This window comes from Solea senegalensis, linkage group LG16 (genome assembly GCF_019176455.1).
Source record: "Solea senegalensis isolate Sse05_10M linkage group LG16, IFAPA_SoseM_1, whole genome shotgun sequence".
NCBI classification, from domain to species: Eukaryota; Metazoa; Chordata; class Actinopteri; order Pleuronectiformes; family Soleidae; genus Solea; species Solea senegalensis.
Window position 1 is genome coordinate 72,097 of NC_058036.1, and position 19,361 is coordinate 91,457.

General features: G+C 40.7%; 2 protein-coding genes across 3 annotated transcripts; one reads left to right on the forward strand and one right to left on the reverse strand.

The window, feature by feature from the left end:
- Positions 1-2,409: 2,409 nt before the first annotated feature.
- Positions 2,410-7,636, reverse strand: dio2 (iodothyronine deiodinase 2). Its single transcript, XM_044047984.1, has 2 exons — positions 7,256-7,636; positions 2,410-3,824 (listed from the first exon to the last, which is right to left on the reverse strand). Exons 1-2 carry the CDS (start codon positions 7,478-7,480, stop codon positions 3,249-3,251), a joined length of 801 nt encoding a protein of 266 aa, XP_043903919.1. The 5' UTR covers positions 7,481-7,636; the 3' UTR covers positions 2,410-3,248.
- Positions 7,637-16,579: 8,943 nt separating this feature from the next.
- On the forward strand, positions 16,580-19,281 carry dnal1 (dynein, axonemal, light chain 1). Of its 2 annotated transcripts, XM_044046730.1 has the most exons (8): positions 16,580-16,660; positions 16,901-16,939; positions 17,351-17,460; positions 17,607-17,662; positions 17,742-17,797; positions 17,915-18,041; positions 18,201-18,341; positions 18,517-19,281. In XM_044046730.1, exons 1-8 carry the CDS (start codon positions 16,658-16,660, stop codon positions 18,564-18,566), a joined length of 582 nt encoding a protein of 193 aa, XP_043902665.1. In that variant the 5' UTR covers positions 16,580-16,657; the 3' UTR covers positions 18,567-19,281. The 2 variants fall into 2 exon arrangements, with proteins under 2 accessions (XP_043902665.1, XP_043902667.1); XM_044046732.1 differs by lacking the exon at positions 16,901-16,939 and having other exon boundaries at positions 16,620-16,660.
- Positions 19,282-19,361: the final 80 nt, after the last annotated feature.

Consider the following 19,361-nt stretch of genomic DNA (forward strand, 5'->3'; position numbering starts at 1 on the left):
TTCTAGTCTTCACTGACCAAGTGCAGTTCACATCCAACCAGAGGCCGAGTCTGGGACTCTTTCACCAAAGGCTTTCATTGGCACACCTTTGTCACTGAGACCAGAACTAAAGCATCTGTGCGTCCTTCACAGCACTCACTCCACCAACGTCTCAGTTTTCTTATACTTTTCATTTTATCCAGATAAATTCAAACCTTTAAATCTCCGTCTGTCCTTTTACTTCCTCATAGTCTCCTTCTTGACCTTCTGTGCCCGTGTGTGGAGTCTTGACTAGTTTCTACTGTAACTGTAACACTGTTTTGCTGCTTGTTTGTTAGTTAGTTAGTTAGTTAGTTAGTGAGTGAATCATCTCTAGTTGATCCTGGACTGAAAGTCACATCTAGGCTGGAGGCCTGTATCACAAAGCAGGATTATGTTATTCTTCTGTGGGCTTCTCCTCTTATCTCTGGATTTAACTCAGATTTCCCTGTGTCAAGAAGCTTCAACAATGAATCACCATGGTAACCAATGCTGAGTCTAATCTTCTCTGAAGCAGCCACTATAAAGGCTCAGATTAACAACTGTCAATCTACCGAAAAACAAAAGTCCTCACTCCTACTGACGGGAACAATGTCAGTCACATGACAACAGCAAAGTTAGAATTATACGTAGATAACTGTGTTTTAACTGCACAGTTTTAATGTGGCAATAAAGTAGAGCTGAAACGATTAATCGATGAATCGGTTATTAATCGATTACTAAATCAATCGACAACTATTTTGATAATCGAATGATCGGTTTGAAGTTTTTTTCAAGATTAAAAAAAAGATTTCTGATTGTTTAAGCTTCTTAAATGTGAATATTTTCTTCATTTCTTTGCTCTGGAGAACAAAGAAATCATCAAAAGTTTATGGACAAAACAAGACATTTGAGAACATCATCATTTCCAGGTTTGACGAACGCCGATCCACATTTTTTAAGGTTTTCTAATATTCTGAACATCAAACGATTCACTGATTGATCAAGAAAATAATCGACAGATTAATCGATTATGAAAATAATCGTTAGTTGCAGCTCTATAATAAAGTTGTTTATGTCTGAGGGAGCTGGAAAATCTGAAGAATCAGTAAAAGTAAAAGTTAACTGTGAATAAATGATGATGTTTAGAAATAGCATGAAGTTGCAACTTCTGCTTATCTTGATGAACTGCTGTGTAATGCTTTTATTTTGAAAAGCACTTTGGTCAACTGTGTCCACACAGCAGCAGTGAATAATCCATCAAACAAAAGCACACCCTCCTACAGGACATGATCTTTAGGTCTCATTTCATATCAACAACATTCTTCTTCTCTGTGTCGTGTTCATCAACTGAACACACAAGTAAACCCAGAGTTAACTAGTTGCTAATCTGCTTTGTGATCCAGGTCATCCAGGAGTTTTAGAGACGCTGACAAAGTGGATCAAATGTCAAATCTGCCACATCTCATCGGAACAGAATCACAACATGGTTCAGACTTCAGCGCGGCGGTCTGTGGAAGATGACAAAGGTAATGAACAGTCCAATGATTCACAAAACCAAACCAATGCTGATGTGATTTATCTTTCTCTAACAAGAGTTTTAGTGTCTGAACTCTGGTTACTGGTGTCATATTAACTACAGTTAACTAGTTGTTTTCCAGAGAGCAAACCAGGTGACAGCGCTGTTTACCAATGCCATTCATCATTTCATGTCCACATGTTTTTCTGTGCGCGACGTCAGAGCCGTGTTTCCATCACGTGAACAGGATGTTATGTGTGGTTTGAAATGGTAACAAAATGTCGTTACCCTGAGGTAGTCCAGTAAAGTAAGCTCCACCCACGACAGTCAGCTGGTCTTCTGTCGCTTTCTCTCCAACATCCGTAGTCTGTTCTCACACTGACCTGCTGATTTCATCACACTGACCTGCTGATTTCATCACACTGATCTGCTGATTTCATCACACTGACCTGCTGATTTCATCACACTGACCTGCTGATTTCATCACACTGAGGTGGTCATCAGGCACAGCCCACACCCCCGCCATGTATATACCGTGTATATACCATGTATATACTGTTTATATACCATGTATATACTGTGTATATACCGTGTATATACCGTGTATACCATGTATACCGTGTATATACCATGTATACCGTGTATATACCGTGTATATACCATGTATACGTGTATATACCGTGTATATACCGTGTATATACTGTTTATATACCGTGTATAGCATGTATACCGTGTATATACCGGTGAGTTACATTACATGTCATTTAGCAGATGCTTTTATCCGACTTACAATGGAATTGAGTACAATCAACCAGGGGTGGAGTCGAACTTGCGACCATGTTGCCTTTCACACACAGGGTACCGGTCTTAACCACTGAGCCACTTTACCCCCTGAAGGTAGGAAATAAAACAAGCAGCCTGTGCACAGAAGAAAAACATTTGTTGGACAGATCTTTTCTACATTGCCTGTAGTTTGAGAGTGAATGCTTGTCCATTGCCTTTCACTCTGTGTCAGCTGGGATTGGCACCAGCAGCCCCTGACCCTCATGTGGACGATGGATGAATGGATATACAGTATCCTCTCTGTTTCTCACCCAAATATAAGGTAAAGTGATATAAGTGCGTGTGAATTGCTGTTTAGTCAGAATAATTGTCACGTGGAATTGTCGGATTCATTTGGTCCCATGGACATTATAGCCGAGCATCGTCAAAGCTACACAGGAAACATGTTTCGTGTCAGAAGCCAAACCTCCAGCCGGAAGGAAGTGAGTGGCTGGAGTTTTCTGTCACTAGTGATCTCCAGCTGCCACTAGTGACTCCATGCATGTAAAAGGCTCTTGTTGTTGTTGTTGTTGTCGTCGTCGTCGTCGTTGTCATTGTCCATCAAAGCCACATTTGATGGACTCTGGTTCAGTGCTGTACACAGGAAAATACTTTTTATGGGCACTATAAAAAAATAGTTATCAAACGATTTTGTATCAATGAATTTTTTCCCAGAAAGGAAAAGAATGATTGAATTGAAGATGTTGAAATAGTGAATACGAAGGTGACATTAAAAAACCTTAAGAAGCAGGTTCATAAAAATAGGAACGTTTGAGCTCTTCCTAAGTTATTTGGTTAGTAGCCGGCATAAATCCAGGTGAAGCAGAGACGTGATCTGTGTCTTTGTTTTTTAAGTGCTGGTCTCAGAGTGGGGGCAGTTTTGGCCTGAGTTCACAGTCGTCCTCTTCTCCTACCGTTTACCGTAGCTCTGCTCCAGCCACTGCCGCACGTCCTTCAGACTGTAGAAGAAAGGGCCTTTCCCCCCCAGGTAAGCAATCTTTTTGTGCTGCACTATGCACACCCGTTCATTGGCCACGCCGTACGCCACGTTAGCGTTGTTGTCCATGCAGTCCGCCACCAGCCGGCACTGTGGCGGCAGCGAGAAATGCTCCGTGAGCTTCCGCGCTGCTCCCAGCCTCTCCTCCAGGTTCTGGTGCTTACGTACATTGAAAGAGGACGAGCCCATGGGAGGAGCCACCCAGCCGTCAGACGGGTGAGCCTCGTCAATGTACACCAGCAGGAAGTCTGCCACGTCACTGAAGTCCTCCACCAGCTGCCGGAAAGCTGGCAGGTGACTGATGAAGGGGGGTCAGGTGGCTGAGCCAAAGTTGACCACCAGAGGGCGGTCTAATGACTCAAAATCCAGAAGATGGCATTCGTCCCCATTCCGGGTCCTGGCAGCGTTTGGCAGAGTGGTGGCGTTACTGCGGGGGCCACCAGGCACCACCACCACCTTAGAGTTTGGTGCTTCATGGCCAAGTTTGACCTGAGGAGACAAATAAGGAGGTCATTTTTACTCTTTAAAAGTCCAGTGAAATAGAATTTATAAGTCTGTTTCACATTAGTGTTTAATCCAGGGCTTCATTTGAATCGGATCCTGCTGGAGCACAGTCCAGAGGCTGAGACCTTTCAAGTGGATCCAGCTCCACCCATCAAACAGCGTCACAGCCTTCAAACTGTTTGTGCAGTTCAGATAAATGCGATGCTGCTGTATACACACAAACGCTCCCTCAGTCAGGTCTGATAGTATTGCTTGACGGAGCTGGTGTTCAGATGAAGGATGCAGCATACAAATCATGTTACATGGTTAGAGTTCACGAGGCCAAACAGCTTTAATCAAATAGCTTTAAAGTCTCTCAGAGTGGATCACAGCTGCAGCTGATACTGTGTTTATGTGCAGTGAAATGAAAACAATAATTACAAGATCATTCAAGAGAGTGCAAATCTTCATTGGTGACACACAAGTTAACTTGGTTATTTTGTTAACTGTTAACAAAATTAACATTTAACAAAAGTTAACTGTTAACAAAAGTTAACTTGGTTATTTTGTTAACTGTTAACAAAAGTTAACTTGGTTATTTTGTTAACTGTTAACAAATTAACATTTAACAAAAGTTAACTGTTAATAAAATTAACTGTTAACACAAGTTAACTTGGTTATTTTGTTAACTGTTAACAAAATTAACATTTAACAAAAGTTAACTGTTAACAAAATTAACTGTTAACAAAAGTTAACTTGGTTATTTTGTTAACTGTTAACAAATTAACATTTAACAAAAGTTAACTGTTAATAAAATTAACTGTTAACAAAAGTTAACTTGGTTATTTTGTTAACTGTTAACAAAATTAACATTTAACAAAAGTTAACTGTTAACAAAAGTTAACTTGGTTATTTTGTTAACTGTTAACAAAATTAACATTTAACAAAAGTTAACTGTTAACAAAAGTTAACTTGGTTATTTTTTTAACTGTTAATAAAAGTTAACTTGGTTATTTTGTTAACAGTTAACAAAAGTTAACTGTTAACAAAAGTTAACTTGGTTATTTTGTTAACTGTTAACAAAATTAACATTTAACAAAAGTTAACTGTTAACAAAATTAACATTTAACAAAAGTTAACTGTTAACAAAAGTTAACTTGGTTATTTTGTTAACTGTTAACAAAAGTTAACTTGGTTATTTTGTTAACTGTTAACAAATTAACATTTAACAAAAGTTAACTGTTAATAAAATTAACTGTTAACACAAGTTAACTTGGTTATTTTGTTAACTGTTAACAAAATTAACATTTAACAAAAGTTAACTGTTAACAAAATTAACTGTTAACAAAAGTTAACTTGGTTATTTTGTTAACTGTTAACAAATTAACATTTAACAAAAGTTAACTGTTAATAAAATTAACTGTTAACAAAAGTTAACTTGGTTATTTTGTTAACTGTTAACAAAATTAACATTTAACAAAAGTTAACTGTTAACAAAAGTTAACTTGGTTATTTTGTTAACTGTTAACAAAATTAACATTTAACAAAAGTTAACTGTTAACAAAAGTTAACTTGGTTATTTTGTTAACTGTTAATAAAAGTTAACTTGGTTATTTTGTTAACAGTTAACAAAAGTTAACTGTTAACAAAAGTTAACTTGGTTATTTTGTTAACTGTTAACAAAATTAACATTTAACAAAAGTTAACTGTTAACAAAATTAACATTTAACAAAAGTTAACTTGGTTATTTTGTTAACTGTTAACAAAAGTTAACTGTTAACAAAAATTAACTAATACATAGATTTTTATTTTGTAATCTGAAATTGTTCATTAATTACAGTCTAATGAAAAAGACATCTCCTGATGTATAAACTGAGATTAAATATCAATAAAACGAGTATTAAATGACAGCTTGACACTAGCAAATGTACTTGTATACTTAAAATGTGTAATTGCTTTGATAGCATTTAAATAAATGTTCATATAGACAGTGTGTGGTCTAGATTTAGAAATGGTGGCAGGTTCCCAGCAGAGAATCTTTAGATTCAGGTTTCCAAACGCCTCAGGGATGATTTTCACAGGTAGACTGGGTCATGTGCTAATCCATGCACTCTGATTTATTATGTTTTAATTCCTCTGTGACGACGTCACAATTGTCAGATCTAATTAAATGTTGTTATTGCAATAGGTTTAAAAATAGATCTTTTTTTTGGTGTGAACATTTTCACCTTTAACACCAAAGCCTTTTTCATTCTTTTTTGCTTATTTAAACCATAAAAGGGCCAGAAAAAGTCCTGTGACTTCAGTGATTTTGTCCAGTTTTCCAGAATAACTTTCAATATCTGACAGTTATTTCCAATTTACCGCATGTTGAAATAGTGCATTAACAATTTAAAATCAAGTTTTATTTCGAAAAAAACACCTGTGAATTTAAAATAACATGTGTTAGAGTTTTTGACTCAATGTCCAGAAACAGGACAAAAAATGGAACGTTGAGTCCAACTCTGTCCTCTCTGATAACCACACGACGGCTTTTACTAGAAACTAGAGTTGGAATTTTCCCCGTCGTGTGATCACAGTCATGCAAACGTGTCGTCAGTGATGTGCTCACTGTTAAAGAGTTTAATCCTTCACCTGGGATTCTGTGCGGCTCACACTGACCTAGCTCCACATGTAGATATCATCAGTAATCACTAGGACTGTAAGTGGACGTCTGTGTGTTTGCGTTGTGTTAAAACTTGATTTAGTTGTGATGCAGTGAGAGAGACAGTGATGTGAGGGAGGAGCTGGAGACAGCAGGAGCATCTGCGCTCATTCTGTTTGTGGAAATAACTACAATGAAGTACGAGGTCACACTATTTTTATTTACTCATTGTAATTTGGACGTGAACATATGGGCTTTTTATTCTAGTGGAGTATTGTTGTAGTAGTTTTACATTGATTTATTATTTATCAATATATTTATGATATTATTTATGTTGCTTTATGTCTATATTTCGGTTTCTGTTAAAAGATATAAACAAAACATTTTTAAAACATCTTCTTAAATGTGAATATTTTCTGGTTTCTTTGCTCCATAAAACAACAAAATGAGTAAAACTCGTTCATTTTTTCATCATTTATTTTTGTCTGTGTTTTAAAATGTTTAAAGTGATTGTACAGCACTTATATTAAACATGCTCTATAAATAATCAATAATGAAAATAATCTTGTTGTTTAGCTGTTTCTGTTACTATGGAAACATCAAAACAACATGTACGTGTATAATATACATATCTATGTGTGTATATATATGAAAAGATGTGAGCAGGTGGCTTCTGATGTTCTTATGAAGCCACCTGTGATTTCATGGAATGACTTGTTACCTGGAGCTCAGCAGTTTGGGAATAAACGACATGTTTTAAACTGCAGACACAAAGTAAAGTGCAGCGGTTTACCTGCTTGTGCGCGTCCAGCAGGAAACTGTTCCAGATGGAGCGCAGACCCGCGGAGGTGAACATGCGGCGCCACTCAGCGGAACCTCCGGACCTGGAGCTGCTGAGCAGCGCCACGACGCGCTTCAGCAGCACCACAGAGTCATAGAGCATGAAGAAGAGACAGTTGGAAAAGAAACCAGGGAGAATCTGCAGCGTCACGAGCACGTCCTCACTCGCCGTTCCCATTTTCTTTCTTTGGTCTTTTCCGCGTTTATGTCAGACTGTCGTGGAGCTTCATTACGCACAACTCCGCTGCTTCTCTCTCAGTCATGTTCCGTGGACTGTTGCAGACACACATAGACAGACAGGGAGGTCAGGTGTGTGTGTGTGTGTTTGAGTGAGAGAGAGTGTGTGTGTGTGTGTGTGAGAGAGAGTGTGTGTGTGTGCGCGCGCGCGCTCAGGTGCTCCGCGCCACCACAGGCTGCCTGAGCTCCACGCTCCTGATAAAGAGACGAACATTGTAGTTCAGATGAATCCTTATCTTTGCAGAAACACTGTGACGTCAGAGGCAGCCTGTCCCCTCCCCCCCTCCCTGAGTGAGTCCTGTGCACCGTTTTCCACATGGAGCACAGCTGATGTGAGAGTTTAGACTTCTGCAACAGTTATTCTGTAATCGATCATTAATCAATAACTAAATTAATCGTCAAGTATTTTGATAATTGTAATAATAACTAATGTGACATTTTTGTATCACATTACCAAGTAAGTGTGATGATACTGAACTGGAATTATATAAGTCAACCAAATCTTCAACTACAAAATAAAACCAAATAACTTAAGATGGTAAAAGTTGGGCAGCGGCAGCAGCAGCAGCAGCAGCAGCAGCAGCAGCAGCATGGATAGACTGATGTCAGAATTAAAGCAAAGAACAGAAGCAGTAAAATACACCGGAGCACTCGTTCACCTTTCTGAAAAGACGTTAACCTCCTGAACATGAGACCTGCAGACACTTCCCTCTCATGTGACGCAGCCTGAGACGCTCTGCCACCAATAATGAGATAAAGCATTGAAATTCCAGCTGTGCAAAGCCTGTAGAAACCTGCCCCTGAAGCTGCTGCCAAAGGGGATTTCACCCTATGTGTGTGTGTGTGTGTCCAGAGTCATTCTTCATCATAGTTACATCACACACTCTTCATTTACATTAATCACTGCCAATGAAAGACACATTAACTGAGATTACATTACATGTCATTTAGCCGACACTTTTATCCAAAGCGACTCACAAGGGAATTGAGTACAACCTGCTAGGGGTGGAGTTGAACTTGCGACCATGAAGTCTTTTGCACCCAGGGTACCAGTCCACTGAGCTACTCCACCCCGAGAGAACACAACAGCATCCGTTCTTCAGGTTCTTCATTACTGGAAACTGTTCTTTAAGATTTCACTGCTTTTGACAACTTGATCGACTGCATAATTCAAGCTAATTTGTCTGCTTTAATGAATGCTGTCAATCACAGGTTTGACCACACCCTCAACAACACTGGAGACATCAGAATGTTTCACTGCAGTCTAATCCCACCTTTCACCTCATTCACTCACTCACTCACTCACTCACTCACTCACTCACACTTGGATAAAAGATAATGTTTAACAGATTCAGCCTGGTGTGTGTGTGTGTGTGTGTGTGCGTGTGCGTGTGCGCGCACATATATACAGAACATGTTTCTCTGACATAAACACTGACCTTGTTAGGACCAGTTGTCCTCATGGAGACCAAAACCTGGTCCTACTGTGGCAGATTTGAATTGTGGTGAGGTTAAGGTTGGGGTTAGACATTATCTGGTTAAGGTTAAGGTTATTGTTAAGGTTAAGGCTAAGGTTAAGGTTATTGTTAAGGCTAAGGTTAAGGTTGAGGTTAATGTTGTGTAGCCTGTCCAAATGAATGGAAGTCCATGTCCTCAGGCCGTACTGTGCTCTGGTTCTGGTTTGAACACAGACCTGGTCTATTCCATTAGGCTCCTCCCTCACTATAACATTAGTTATAGTTATTAGTTTTTGGTGCTTTAAAAACTTTAAAGCTATAAATATTAAATAGCAGAAAAAACAGTGAATGACAAGAAGACCTGAACATGGTCCCAGAACCAGAACGATCTGGTTCTGTGGCCTGTAGTGAAGTGGAATTTGTCAACATGATCTGTCCTGATGGTCATTGCTCTTCTCTGATCAGATGAGTTCCTGGGTATCAAAGGTAATCAAGAGATCAGCGAGCAAACATTTACTACTCATGTAAAAACGGACACAAGTCAGAAAATGAAGAGCCAACTCTGATGATCTCTGCATGTATGAGTGGAAATGGAGTCGGGCTTTGTGTTCTGTGCAGAAACTAAAATGTCCTCTCTGGTCTTTGACCTGAAAGCAGAAGCAGACGACGTGTAAACTGCAGGCCACGACATCTGTGAGAGAAAACGCTCACTCTCACGTTCACTCTTTGTTTTTCTGTGACGTAAAAGGTGAACAGTAAGCACTACGCTATAAGCTTCTAGAGATACAGCGCCACCTATGGAGGCGGAGTCAGACGCGGTGCGCGGTCAATAAATCAAATTTCTACTCCGCACTCGGACTTGGAAAGTTGTCCAATTGAGAGCATGTAAGCGTGAAGAGCTTTACGACAGGAAGACGAACAAACCAAACTCTGAGCGAGAGTCAGGACACTCACTGACGATGAAAGGCTGAATACTGAATGATCTGAAGTGATAAATAAACTCACGCGGGACCTGAACTCACCACTGTGTGACGAGGGTGAACGCATACGTACGTATACATTAACATTCTCTGTCCTCAGGACAACGACCCTGACGTATAGAATCCAAACAAGGTGAGGGACTCGCACGCGGTGGATCAGTGACGACGACTGTGCTGTATCTGAAGGGTAAGTTTGTTGTTGTCTATGAACACATTAACATTCTGTGTCCTCAGATTCATCCAAATGCAGGACAACGACCCTGACGTATGGAATCTTGTTGGGTGAAGGTTGGCTGCTTATACACACACACGCACACACACACACGCACACACACACACACACACACACGCACACACGCACACACACACACGCACACACACCACACACGCTGCACACACACAGACACACACACGCACACACACACACACAGTCTGAAAACATGGTTTTCCACTTTTAACTAAAGTCTGGAGCTTTTAGAATGAAGAGTTTGAATATTCTGACGTCTCAGTCATACTCCTGTAATCCTCATCACATCTCTGACTCCAACTTAGATTAAGTTTGCTGAGACCCAGATCTTTGAAGTTAAGCTTTATTCATCCATCATGTCCTCGCATGAGACTTTTATTCTGTCCGTCATCATGAAGAATTCCTGTGTGTGTGAAAATGTGGCCTTTGTGAAATTCATGCTTTTCATCGTGTAAAATAAAAATATTTAAAGTTCCTGTAAATCCTCACCTGCTCACACACTAACCAGGGAAGTTTCTGTGGTCTACGCTGTGAAGAATCATCCACACGGATGTTTTTGTCCCTGTTTCTTTGTTCTTTGATCAACTGTATGTTTCTGTCACCAGCACACGTGTGTGTGTGTGTGTGTGTGTGTGTGTGTGGCAGTGAACGCAGAACACACTGAAGCAGGTCCAACAGGAACTTACACCCCTACTCCAGAGGACACACCCCCAGCGTCTCAGAACAGAGAGTGTGAAACTTGAATCACTTTAATCCCTTAGATTACAGACCATCAGCAGCCTGTGAGAGATTCTTTTTTAATTGTTTGTCACAGAGCAGCACTAGTAACATACTTTTATAAACCATTTTTGTACAAAAAGGTTAGTAGAAAATGAAGATATGACGTTTTGGCCAAACTTTATAAATACAGGATACGATGCAGTCTGAAGTAAACTGCTCTTTCTCTCCTCTGCACCAAATCTGTGTTTTTAGCAGGAACTCAGGATTAGTTACAGAAAATCCAGAGAAAAGCAGGACTAATGGCCTTTTCCACTATGGTCCTGGCACGGCACGGCACGGCACGGCACGGCACAGGTTTAGGTTGGTTTACGTGACAGTGACTTGTAAAGCAGTTGTTTTCAGTGTAACTGAATCCCAGCTGCAGGTCTGTGATCATCAGTGATGTCTCTAAATAAACCAGACTCCTGTTAGAACATCTTAGACATTTGGAACCCAGGTGTTTAGGATTAAGTCTTTGGAACTGAACCGTGCCGAGCTGGTGGAAACGTGCCATCAGTGAATTCTGATTTTTACAAGATGAATTCCCAGTGTTTGGTTGAGCAGTTATATCATGTGTTTCGTGTCTTTATTTCTGACACACAAAAATGCTTCACTAAAATCTAAACAATCTTAAAACAGTAACTTTTGGACCACTCATGGTGACGATCATGTTACTTTATTAAACGTAAAATAAATCAGTTTAACCTCACAGTCATTGAGATGAAGCAATGATGAGGTTTTCCTTCAACACGTCAATCTAACGTTACCTAATTATATAATTACATGACAAAGACAGTCAAACAGTTTTTGTAATATTCTGAGTAACAGTTTTGTCTGCTTCCTTTATGCAGGACAGGTGTGTGTGCGTGTGCGGGTATTACTAATGTTGTGGGGACCTAAAACTGTTTACACAGTCACATTATGGGGACTTGTCTTCCTTGTGGGGACAAAAACCAAGTCCCCACAACGTAAATAACTACACTTTAAGGTGAAGATATGTTTGAAGGTTAGGATTAGGCCAGTAGTAATAGTGGTAAAAAGTAAGTCTCCAGGAAATGAATGTAAGTCAATGCAATGTCCCCTCAAGTCATGAATGTCCAACGTGTGTGTGTGTGTGTGTGTGTGTAGTGGACGGTACTGAGAAGAGACAGAATCAATAATTGTGACACAGTGCGCTGGCCTCGCTCTCATAACCTTATATAATGTGACAGAAGCAGTTTGACCTCCTCTGTGCTTGTTATCGATGTTGTTCTCTGATGTTTTATATTAAAATGCAGTTTCATCTGTGATCATCATGATTGATCTGACATATCTAAGTGCTCTATATTATGTAAAGCTCCTTCTCTCACACACACACACTCACACAGATTCCATGAATTGTTTGACAGTGAAATACTAGCTGACACAAGTTGCACATGAAACAGAACAAAGCAGCTAAAGGAACTCTGTTTGAATGTTTGAGTGGAAATAGAATACCTGGCATATGTAATGATTCTATGTGTGTGTGTGCCTGACATATTTATAGTATATAAATACATATATATATATATATATATATAACAACATAAAGCTCTGCTGTGTGAGGATCAGGTCACATGATACAGGTTCTCCATGTTTGGGTTAGAGTGGAGTGACAGATGTTTCTAAATCCTACATACTGTACCTTTAATGTCAGTGTTCTTCAGCTCTAAGTTCATCAAGTTTGTTACACTGTGACACACACACACACACACACACACAGCCTGTGGCAGACAGACAGACAGACAGACTGACTAATGACAGTTGCCTGAGACCTGAGCCCAGTTCCATCGGTGGTTAAGTCAGGATTATGAGAAGAGTCTGGAACTGTTATAATAATATTAATGAGTGTTGATTTTGTTAGCATTGTTAGCATTGTTAGCATCAGTCATATTATTGGACCTTTAATTGTGTAAAGCAGCACAAACATCACATGTGAATGAAGGCCACAGTGAAGGACACACTGACCAGACATCAAATCAAATACATTTCATTCACACTAAATAAATAATTGCCGTGCTGTTTGTGTGTGAGTGTGGATGTTTGCTGTCCGTCTGTCCTTTCAGACAGGTCAATACTTGTTTCACCACACACACACACACACACACACACACACACACACACAGAATACTTCCCACTTTCTCTGAATTCACTGATGTTGTTCAACATCATTTATTCCTGAGTATTTATTTGGAAATTGTTTCTTACTTTCACCACGTTGTATTTGTTGTACTTGATCTTTAGATGAGCCAGTGTGTTTCTTTGAATGTAGTCTTTACAGTTAATGTTTAACTAAGTTTAACTTGTACCTGCTCGTGTGTCACTGGAGACACATTCTCACTGTCGCTGCTAGTCTTCATGTTCTATATACTCATATATCCACCAGTGATGAACCAGTGATGAATCAGGGATGAACCAGTGATGATGAACCAGTGACGATGAACCAGTGATGATGAACCAGTGATGAACCATGGATGATGAACCAGTGATGAACCAGTGATGGACCAGTGATGACGAATCAGTGATGACGAATCAGTGATGAAGCAGTTGACAGTGGTTATAACATGGGATTTTAAATATGAAATTATGAATACATGAATCATGAAGATCAGATCTGTAGCAGCAGTAGATTATATCAGACTTACAGTTCCTGTGGTTATAGCGCCATCTTATGGTGCTTTTTGTACCTGAACTTTAATGAACAGCAGTGAATGACGTGGATTCAAGTTGAGCTCATGAAACACTTGATCTATTCTAAAGTTACACAGCACATGCTCACCACGTCACGTTTCGTCATCAGAGGTCCAACGTCATGGTCATGTGACAAGATACAGATATATTTATGCATTAAAAAAACAAAAAGATTGTGATTCTAAAACAAAGTGTTCCTGACTTCATGTGAAACACTCTGTTCTTTCTTGTGCTCATTTACAGATGACACAGTAAAAACCAGCTGCTCCTGTTGCTTTGTTCTGTCTCTGCTGTAATCATGTTTGAGTCTGGTTCTCTCCTGACACCGAGTGCTTGCTCACTTTGTCAACTTCTCTCGAAAATACTCTATTCTAACATTTATATTTACAAATCCCTCACAGGGCAAACACAAAGGAAGACATAGAGAAAGGCCGTGAACCCGGGTCCTGAGTCCTGAGATATTCATGTTAGTGATTCTATGAGTCTCCAGAATAAATGATCTTTATAGTCGAAACATCCTGCTCCTCTGCAGGCTTCCAGCTTCTCAGCTCATCTGTTCCTGTTGTGAAGAGGCTGGTGTTGACTTTAAGAACCCAGTCTGTGATCCTCTGCTCTGTGTAGTACTCATCATCATCGTCATCATCCTCATCCTCATCCTCATCATTCAGTCGCTCTGTCTGACCTATGTCTTCAGAATCCTGATACTCAGGGAAAGCTCTCCTGACGTCATGTTCAGCTGCTGAAGGTTCCACAGGTGCAGGACCTGGCTGCTCGTGTCTGTGGTTCTTCTGAAACACTGAAGGTTCCACAGGTGCAGGACCTGGCTGCCCGTGCCTGTGGTTCTTCTGAAACACTGAAGGTTCCACAGGTGCAGGACCTGGCTGCCCGTGCCTGTGGTTCTTCTGAAACACTGAAGGTTCCACAGGTGCAGGCCCTGGCTGCTCCGTCTGTGGTTCTTCTGAAACACTGAAGGTTCCACAGGTGCAGGACCTGGCTGCCCGTGCCTGTGGTTCTTCTGAAACACTGAAGGTTCCACAGGTGCAGGACCTGGCTGCTGGTGTCTGTGGCTGTGGTGAGAGGGTGAATCCACCAAAGCGTTGTTGTTCTCCTGGTTGTCTTTGGCGTGTTGTGAAACCAACACACAGAACACTGGATTTTTCACCGTCACATTTCCAGTTTCTTTTAGTTTGACCGCCTCCTTCCTGTGTGGAGGTTCCACTTTGCCAGAGCTGGTGTTTGATCCACTGATGGGCGGCAGTGGGATGTTTGCTGTTTGTTCTGCCCTCAGATGTTTAGGTCTGGACAGAACATGAGCAGCATTGGCTAATTTCACAGCTGCTTGAAGATAAACAGACGATCGCCTGTCGACGTTGGCAGCGAGTGCTCTGAACTCCAGAGGTTTCCTCTCTGCGACATCGAGTCCTCGTCGTCCAAACCTTCTGCTCCTGCTCCAGCCTGTTGTGAACATCACAGTGTGAACCTTTCATTGTCTCAGCTCAACTGACATCTTCATCTTTGCCTTTATACTGCTCGTCTTTCCCCCGCCCTCACACACACACACACACAGAACCTTGAGCAGTCATATGATCTGTAACACGAGCCTTGAATTCTTGACCTGGAAGAACCCAAACCTTTTCACAGTCTCTGCAGACGCTTCATCCTTCATGATCAGATGACTTCAGTTCAGTGGAAGTTTGCAGATAATGTTGTAATCTGTAGTGAGAGCAGGTGACAGGTGAAGGTTAGTCGAGGTAGAGAAGGTGGCTGAGTTTAAACACCAGTGCAGACATGGCTGATGTCAAATAACAAATGAAAACCAAACCTATGAAAAACATGAGCTCCTGAATGAATCACAAACACACACCCAAAGAATAATGGATGATTAAATCCAGAAGAAGGCAGACATGCAGCTGCCCTGAAAACACCAGCACCACTAAACCAGAACTAAACAAACAGGATTTACATGTTTAAACTTCAGTAACTCCAGCTCTGTGTGTGAGTGAGACTGTGACAGTGTTGACTCTCCCTGACCAACAGGGTAAAATATTCACCACAGAGGGTATTTGATCCGTCTCTGTACATGTGTGTGGGACCTGCCGCTTCCAGCTCAGGTAAGATGGGATCATTGAACTGAACCTCAGCGCGGTTCTTGTCACAGAATGTGATGGTCGATGAATGTGTGGACAAATACTGCATCACTCACAGTCAGTGATGGATCTGCCTGCAGCTCCAGAGTTAACTCACCTCAACTCACTCCTTCCACTGACTGACAGTCACTGATGTGAATGTGTAACAAAAGCAGGGTTTGATTTTTACAAGAGTGAAGGAAACAAAGCGTGGAGCAGGAAGAAGAAGAGGTGAGACTCGACCTGGAGGACGCTGCAGACGACACTGGATGTCATTTCAAAACCGAGATCACATCAGCAGAAAATGTCATCAATGTCCCTTTTTAACTTTTGAAAAACAGAGAATAGTCAGAGTCAGAGTTTTCTTTTTCTTTAAAATAGCTACATTTCCGGGTTAGTTTTGGTCTCCATGTCAAGCAGCTGACACCTGAGGACACGTTAAAAACAGCATTAACCAGAGCCACAGTTGAACCTGAATTTAATCCACACGGTTGGTAATTCCAGATTAAGAAAGATTTTCATGCAACACTAAACTTTTATCACCAGAGGGCAGTGTTGAGCTGCTGTATGACGTGAAACAGCGATCACATTGTTGTCAGGAGAAGATCATCATGACGTCATATGATATTCATCAACATTATTATAATTATCGTCATTGTTAGAATAATATTTCCGTGTGTTGCTGATGTCATTTCCACGTCATCGTGCAGTTTTCTCACGGTCTCGCGCTCACTGAAACACAGCTGTTCCTAAATGAATTGGGTCACGCGCATGCGCAGACCGCGTGCTCCGTGTCTGTCAGTGCCATAGCAACCAGAGCTCACGAACCGAGTCGTCAACATGGTGAGTGTTGATGTTTGAACATGTTGTAAAGCTCGTGCTTGTGTTTTCCGGTCAAACCGTGTTCCAAACGTTTACCGGACATTTAGCGGACACGTAGAGACTCATGTCAGAGACACACGGCTCACATTTGTCCTGTGGTTCGGGCTAATATAGGAGCTAACTGTGATTAGCCAGTCCGCTAACCTTATGTGTGTCCGCATGTTTACAGAGAGCAAATATAATGTCCTGTTCTTTCCTCAGGCCAAAGGAACGACTGTGAAAGAAGCTCTGACTAAGTGGGTGAGTGATGTTCACGCGTCGATAATCACGTGCACGAAGGCTGAGTTCCATTTAGCTGCTGCCTCACTTTCAAAAGCCCTGCAAAAGAACATGTATGTGCGCTACACTTTACACTGCTGCAATTAAAAACAGCATGACGCGTGAATGACGTCATATTAGAGACTCGATGACGCTCATTAGCTCGAGCTCAGAGACAGTCGTTCTTTATAATAATCTTATATCAGAGTCTCACTCATATCATCATCATATTGTGTGAGGTCGTCAGTGGACACTGATTTAAATGTTAGAGCAGCTGCTGTATGTGACATTCTACTGTTATACGTCTGCTGTCAACAGCTGCCATCACTCACCACTGTGACGTCACTCTCACACACTGTGCGTGCGTGCGTGTGTGTGTGTGTGTGTGTACAGGAGGAGAGAGCAGGGGAGAAAGCCACTGATGCTAAAGCAATAAAACTATATGGTCAGGTTCCTCCTATAGAGAAGATGGACGCTTCTCTGTCCACACTGACCAACTGCGAGTGAGTCCTGAAGTTTTCTATCAATGTGTTCCACAGGAAGTTAGGATTAGAAATCTAGATTATTCCTTTAATCTCCACTTTTAATAATGATGTAGATGTTTATTCACAGATTGTACTGTGTGTGTGTGTGTGTGTGTGTCCTGCAGAAAGCTGTCCCTGTCCACAAACTGTATTGAGAAAATAACCAATCTTAACGGCCTGAGTAAGTACTGACTTCACACGTTCAATATAAACTCTGTTCATGGTAATGTGCTGTTTTACTGTTTTACTGTGTTCACCAGAAAACCTCAGGATATTATCATTAGGAAGAAATAATATAAAGGCACTCTCTGGACTGGTGAGTCAAATAACTACATTAGCTTTGTGACCTCGAGGGATTTCAGAAAAACCTTCAAATGCTAAACATATTGTTTGAATGCTGTGTGTGTGTGTGTGTGTGTGTGTGTGTGTGTAGGAGGCAGTAGGGGACACATTAGAAGAGTTGTGGATCTCCTATAACTTGATAGAGAAACTGAAAGGAATCCAGTGTATGAAGAACTTGAAAGTCCTCTACATGTCCAACAACCTGGTGAAAGAATGGGGTGAGTGTGAAACATAGAAGGTGAACACACTTGAATTAGTGGGATTTATGAGATTGTGTCAGTGTTTGTTCCCTCTGTTGCACAGCGAACGCTTCAGTTGCACTTTCTTCTGGATAAATTGTGTCACATGATGTAAAAGGTGCTGTTGTGTGTGTGTAGGAGAGTTTGTGAGGCTAGCTGAACTTCCGTGCCTCGTAGACCTGGTGTTTGTTGGAAATCCTCTGGAGGAGAAACATTCAGCCGAGGGAACTTGGATGGATGAAGCCTCGAAAAGGCTTCCTAACCTGAAGAAACTAGACGGTGAGAATATCAGTTCATAACCAATGTTCTTGTAGTTATTTCCTTCCCAAAAAAAGAAATGAAAGAGAAAATCAGCAGACCACAGAGACATGTCACACGTAGCCACATGCTACCATGTTGAGCACATTTAGGTCATTTTAAGTCCTCACTTTGAAGATTGTTCTTTCTTTTTTAGGAACCCCAGTTATCAAACAGGAAGAGGATGAAGGAGACGGAGAGAGCTGAGAAGCATGACTGTCTCTATGTCTTTTCTTATGTTATGTATAGTTTCATTTCTTCTTCTTTATATACAGTATATTTATAACCTTTACATCAACAAGCACAGAACAGCCAATAAATACACAGAATAAGTGTGTAAGTAAACTGACAATACTTTAGGTTTAGACAGATGACCTTTCTTTCTTTGTTTTTAACGAGTGCAGCTACACGATAAGCACAGTTCCTAATGCTATTTACATCATCAGCCTGATGACTTCTCTTTCTAATCCTTTGAAATATGAAGGATATTGAAGCCAGCGCTGATGTTTTGTAGTGTCCAAGGTTGTTCTAACGACAGCTAAACAAACAGATATTAGTCAGGTAATTCTATTACCGAGCCTTCTCCTTCTGTGGCTGAACAAACACAGATGAACTGGATTATGCTGCAGTCACATGACGTCAACAGTTAGAGACAAACACAGTGGATTATGCTGCAGTCACATGACGTCAACAGTTAGAGACAAACACAAATGAACTGGGGAAAGAAGCAGCAAGTGTTCATCAGACGTTTAATCAAACTGTTTATTAACTGTTTAAGGGCAAAAACCAACGACCACTGTACTGTATGTTGAAATCATTTTTTATGCTTTTTAATGATTTTAGGCATGTTTCTACTAGCAGTTTTTAGAATTGTATGACTTAAAATTTGATATGTGAAATAAATGCTGATGATACAACACGATATGTTGTGTACATGTTATCTCACATACACTCAAGTAAAGCGCCCTCTGGCTGTTACTCTAACTTTAACCATAACCACAA